The sequence below is a fragment of the Hemicordylus capensis genome, chromosome 10 (genome assembly GCF_027244095.1).
Source record: "Hemicordylus capensis ecotype Gifberg chromosome 10, rHemCap1.1.pri, whole genome shotgun sequence".
In the NCBI taxonomy this organism is placed as follows: Eukaryota; Metazoa; Chordata; class Lepidosauria; order Squamata; family Cordylidae; genus Hemicordylus; species Hemicordylus capensis.
The window spans coordinates 26,729,504-26,735,395 of NC_069666.1; the positions used below are offsets into that span (position 1 = coordinate 26,729,504).

General features: G+C 50.5%; 1 protein-coding gene across 1 annotated transcript; it reads left to right on the forward strand.

The window, feature by feature from the left end:
- The first annotated feature begins 3,672 nt into the window (after nucleotides 1-3,672).
- GCNT3 (glucosaminyl (N-acetyl) transferase 3, mucin type) lies at nucleotides 3,673-4,992 on the forward strand. The gene has a single exon (XM_053272874.1). It carries the CDS (start codon nucleotides 3,673-3,675, stop codon nucleotides 4,990-4,992), a length of 1,320 nt encoding a protein of 439 aa, XP_053128849.1.
- The last annotated feature ends 900 nt before the right edge of the window (nucleotides 4,993-5,892 follow it).

A 5,892-nucleotide genomic window follows, 5' to 3' on the forward strand; every position in this document is an offset into this window, starting at 1 on the left:
CACAGCTTCTCCATTGTAGGAGATGTACAAACCATGTATGGAATGGAGAAGAAGGAGTGTGCAGTTCCAGAATGGTTTTACTGCTGTCGGTATGAGATGCAGAAGATAACATGGTTGTTGTCAGCACTGAAATGCAGCACCTGTGCATCTGAGACAGAGCTCTGTGCAAACATTCAGAACTAGCCAGAGAAGAGGGGGTCTTGTGGTAGCAAGCATGACTTGTCCCCTTAGCTAGGCAGGGTTGCATATGAATGGTTGCATATGAATGGTTGCATATGAATGGGAGACTTGATGTGCATTCCCAGCAACTGGTCTTCAAAGGTATACTGCCTCTGAACTTGGAGGTTCTGTGTTGCCATCAGGACTAATACTATCGACAGACTGCTCCTCCATGAACAGAGCTGAGCAGTAACAGCTCGTCCATCCTAAGGAGCCTGAGGCATCAAATGGGGCACAGCTGCCTCTGGTTCCCATCAGCTTTGGTTGGTCCCAGCCTGCAGGCAGCACAGATCTCGCTAGCACCAGGGAAGGGTGGAAGAAGCAACTGGAGCTGCCAGGACCCAGAGTCAGCTTTGCCCCCCTGACTCGTGAGCATGAGGGGAACTACGGTACATCCCAGTCAGAATCTTCTATCAAAGGTTGAGATGAGTGGACCACTTTGTTGAGCAGATGCTCAAGAAAGCGGCAACATCCTTTGAATTCTACAAGAGTCAATGCCGACAGGGTATTTATGACCCTGGCTGCGCTGTTCCGTTTCATATGGAAAGGATTTTTCTGCTTGCTTACTTTGGTGGAAGTTCTTACTTTCCAGAACAAGGTACGAAGAAACGTGACGCAGGCCAGGGAGCTGTGTGAAGCTTATCAGATCAACCAGCGACGTATCGGAATTAAGATAGGCTATCTTCGAAGCGGGCTATGTGAGGAAATATCCTTCTCCCCCACCCAAAGTGCCAATAATGAATCACTCACTCACTGCATTTACAGTTGCCGTCCAGTCACAAAGGTTGCCTGCCCAGACTCCCCTGCAAACGTCACATTTGTGGAAACAGGATCCATTTTCTTCCCCACGTGGATGCCACATGCACAATGAGCACCTAGGTAAACACTAAAAGAGTCTTGAAGTGAGCAGCTGCTAAAAGGGAAGGGAGAGGGAGAGAGAAAGCGAGAGAGAGGAGACCATAAAGGTCTTTGGCCACAGAAAACTTGGGCTAGCATCTTTAGCATCCGTATGGCCCGTCAGGATGCTCAAAGCACTCCATATTATTTACAACAGCTCTGCAAATTAGGTCAGTGTTCCAGTTTTATCCCCCTTACTCCGGGTCATAGCTGTTAGTCAAGTTGCCTATATGGGCGGCCCCAGGGCTCAAATTACAAGTGCTTAGAGGGGCCCCAGTTTCCTTATCTTTTCTTTTCATTTTATTAACCATTTTTATGGTAAGACATCATGAGATTTACAATTTGGCCATCCCACCTCCCTGGCCTTTCCCACGCTGAGCCAGCCCTCCCCACTCCCAAACCCGCCTTCTCCCCCCCCCCGCCCATGCCAGTTGGGGAGAAGTGAGGAAAAAAGAGGAAGAAGGTAGAAAAGGAAGACAGAAGGACTGGAAAGAGAGAAGCAGCGACAGACACACCTTTGTATCAATGGATATGTGTAAGTAAAAAAAGGCTCTCGTGTGTAAACGACGGCATTTCCTGGCATTATTTCTAGAGAGCTTCAGGGGGTGCAACTGGGGGGAGGGACCCAGGCAAGCGGGGCAGCTGCCCCAGGCTTCGCTCTTTTAGCCCCCCCATTTCAATTAACTGGGAGGGGCCCCGCGCTGGCTGATTTGCCCCAGGCCCTGCACGGAGAGCCCTGGGAGGGAGTCAGGGGCTGGGGTTTGTGTAAGGTTGCCATGTTCAAGCTCTCCCAATCCGGGTGGCCTAATTTGCATATTATGCAAATCATGCAGCAACTAATTTGCATTTATTTATTTGTTTGTTTGTTTGTTTGGCAGATTGGTATCCTTTCCCCTCCCTTCTCTGTCCTCCCATGTGATCGGATCCAGAGTAAAATCCGGGCAATCCCGGCAGCGCATTTGAAATCCGTGTAAATCCGGGTGGAATTTAGCAGCCGGGTGGAGGAGCCAAAATCTGGGGGCTGCCCTAGATTCTAGGGGACGTGGCAACCCTAGGCTTGTGGAGTTCATCCATTACTCCCCACCAGGGCAGAGGGAATGCAGTCAGCAAGGACTGAGCAGCAGCAAGAGCCGGCAGAAATGGCGACTCCTAAACCGGGGCCGGGAAGGAGGACCCCACCTTCTTCCAGCTGCTGTGCAGCCTTCATGTGAGCCACATCTGGGCGTGTTCCTGCCTCTTCCCCCTAAACAGATCCCTCCGTGAGGAGACCCCTCCACCAAAAGCCTGTGGGCTGCCAGGCAAGCACTCAGGCATTGTGGATGCATCCAAACCTGGCCCCCCTGCTTAGAGGTGTTGTTCCTGGGAGGTCCACTGGAGACTGTGGTGCTCCTGCATGATCAGAAACACTGTTGGGCAGGCGGGGGTGGACTCTGAAGCCCGGTCTTCCCCTGGTGCAGCCTTGTGGTCCCAAGGGGCAAGGTCAAGAAGAAGGGGGGGGGGCTTCTGGCTCCACATCAGGGGGTCTACCCACCACCTCCAAGGAACTCCCTCTGCTGCGGGTCCCTGAAAATGCACTCAGGTGGGCACCTGTTTGCAGCAGTGGGGCCTCTCTGTGGGCATTCCCCTAGGAGGATGCTTGTATGTTTGCCACTGTCTCCAAGGATTTTCTGCCACGGATCCACACTGTCCTGTCTTAGGAAGACCCATTTCTCTCAGTTTCCGTTCTCAGTCAGTGTCTGGGAGCAATAAAACATTTCGCCAGGCACCGGCAGCACAGTTTTAAGTATGTACTTGCTAATGCTAACAATAATTTTGGAAGCCTAAAACAATTGGCAGGGGGAGGTCTATAGCCCAAGGTTAACGACGGCTAAATACTGAACATGGGCTAACCATCCAAGACCTTAAGGGCTATAAATTTACTTTCCCCCTCCCCCACCCACCTGCCCCAGCAGTAGTGAAACCTGAGATTCTCAGGAAGCTGAATTCTGTCCTCAATCATACCACGTTCTGCGCCCCCTAGAATCGCAGGAGCAGACCGGGCTGATAGCATAACTCTTTACCAAGAACCCCCCTCTGGCGTTTTATTCATCTGGGTACAGGCAATAATTCAGGAATGCTGGATCTACCAGACATTCAGGTTACCTATAAAAGGTCATAAAAAGTAGGCTATTTCCTCTTGTGTGTGACCCATAACATTCGTTCATGGATTGCAACATTTCTGGGGTGGAAAAAAAAAAAAAGACCAGCTGGCATCTCAAGCTCTTTCAGCCCCTCCCTCTTGGATTTTGCCTGTCAGGTTATCAGAGCTCAGGTTACATTTTCAGGTAATATAGTTAGGAGGAAGGACGGGGCACTCCTCAGACACCTGCTGCTCCCAAGGAGATGCTCACTCTAGCAAGAGACCTTTGACTCCGTTCAGCGGTTACCAGCCGGCACTGCTGATCTTTCCATGCATCCAGTCGGCAGTAAGAAGCAGCAGCAGCAGCAGCAGCAGCAGCAGCAGCAACAGCAACAGTGCTTCTCTCTGCAAAAGGAGAAAGAAAGAAAAAAGTAAAGATGCGTTTTTGGGAGAAGAGACGCTGCAGCCGGATCCCACATCTGCTGGCTGTGGCTAGCCTGATGCTGTTTGGCATGGCGGTGTTGAAATACACCACGTGGGAATGTGAGCTGCGTGACCTGGGCAAAGATGCCACAGACCCCAGGAGCCAACTCTGCAAGGACCAGCTCTACCAGTCGGTGAGGCTCCCTCCCAAGGACGCCATCATCAGCTGCTCGCAGATCAGCAGGGGGGACATGGAAGCCACGCATGAAGCTCTGCTGCGCCGGCTGCAGCGTAAGAACAAGAGAGAGCCTTTGGGCGAGCAGGACTATCTGAACATGACCAAGGACTGTGGAGCCTTCAAAGCAAGCCGGAGGTTCCTTGAATTCCCCCTGAGCCAGGAGGAGGAGGAGTTCCCCATCGCTTATTCCATGGTGGTCCATGACAAGATCGAGATGTTTGAAAGGCTGCTGCGGTCCATCTATGCCCCCCAGAATGTCTATTGTGTCCACATGGATGCAAAGGCTCCGGAACCTTTCAAGGAGGCCGTCCGGGCCATCGTGTCCTGCTTTAAGAATGTCTTTGTGGCAACTAAACTGGAGCGTGTGGTGTATGCCTCTTGGTCCCGGGTCCAAGCCGATTTGAACTGTATGGAAGACCTTCTGCAGAGCAAGATACATTGGAGGTACCTACTCAATACCTGTGGGACTGACTTCCCTATCAAGACCAACGCAGAGATTGTCCGAGCTCTGAAACTATTGAATGGGAAGAACAATCTGGAATCAGAGAAACCGTCTTCTGGCAAAATGAATCGTTGGAAGTATCACCACGAAGTGACAGATACTGTGGTCCAAACCGACACGGTAAAGAGTCCTCCTCCACAAAGTTCTCCCATGTTCTCCGGTAACGCATACATGGTGGTCACAAGGGAGTTTGTCCAGCACATTTTTGAAGATCCAGTGGCCAAACAGTTCCTGGAGTGGTCCAAAGATACTTACAGTCCAGATGAGCATCTCTGGGCCACCTTGCAAAGGATGCCTGGCGTGCCAGGCTCCGTACCTTTCAATGACAAATTTGACCTCACGGACATGAATGCCATTGCGAGGTTGGTGAAGTGGGCCTATAGCGAAGGAGATGTCACCAAGGGGGCTCCTTACCCACCTTGCACAGGTGTCTCTCAGAGGGCAGTATGTGTCTATGGAACAGGCGACCTCCACTGGATGATCAATCAACACCACCTCTTGGCCAACAAGTTTGACCCCAGGGTGGATGACTATGCCATACAGTGTCTGGAAGAATATCTGCGCCATAAAGCGATCTACGGAAAGGTTTTGTGAGCAGAGGTCTACATAATGCCCTCACAGGCGGACAGTTTAGAGACAGCCGTTTGGAAAGTTGCACAGCCACAAGACCATGTTTTGGAGGCACTTAACAGGCAGAAAGCTATTCCTGAACTCAGCCTGTGAACTTAACTTGGCCCTTAAAAGTTAAAGCACTTTTGCTGCGGTGGGAAGAGGAAGACGACTGACAGAATGCATTTTACTTGAGTTTCATCAAGATCGGCACTGGAGTTGTTAGTCACCACTCTCCCTCATGATGGTTTCTTCCATGCAAGAGGAAGTTGTACGTCTGCCTGATGGCTGTCTATTCATCAGGTAGAGCTGTGCAACCCACACACCTCTACCTGATTGAATGGCCAGCCTGTAGGCAGTGTGGCTCTTGTCAATCCTGGGGTGGGGCAGTATGGAAGAGAGAGAAGCCACCAGAACTGCTGGGAACCAGAAGCAGCTGCACCTCATTTGGAGCCACCCCACCCCACATTGTCAGGAGACGCTGTTGGTGGTGGTTGTTATAGGCATGCCCTTTTCAATGTATTCCATCGCCTTTGAAAAAGGTATGTGAAAGAAGCAGCAAGTTGTTTGCTGCTTGTTGGCCTCTGTTTAATCTGCTTCCTTCCTTGCCTGTTTCTGTGTTTGTTGTGACTCTTGTAGTGATCACATCGGATCTGAGACTGGTCTGTCCTTCTCAGTAGCATTCATATCCAGTACTTTGATCTGCTGTAATTTAAAGCGCTCTTCTGTTGTAATAATCCAATTTGTTGTAAACACAACAAAATGGGGAGGGATACCTAACACATTAGAAGACAGGAGGAAAATTCAAAATGGCCTTGACAGAATGGAAAACTGGGCTGAAATTAAGAAAATGATATTCAACAAAGGCACAGTTGCACTTTTGCA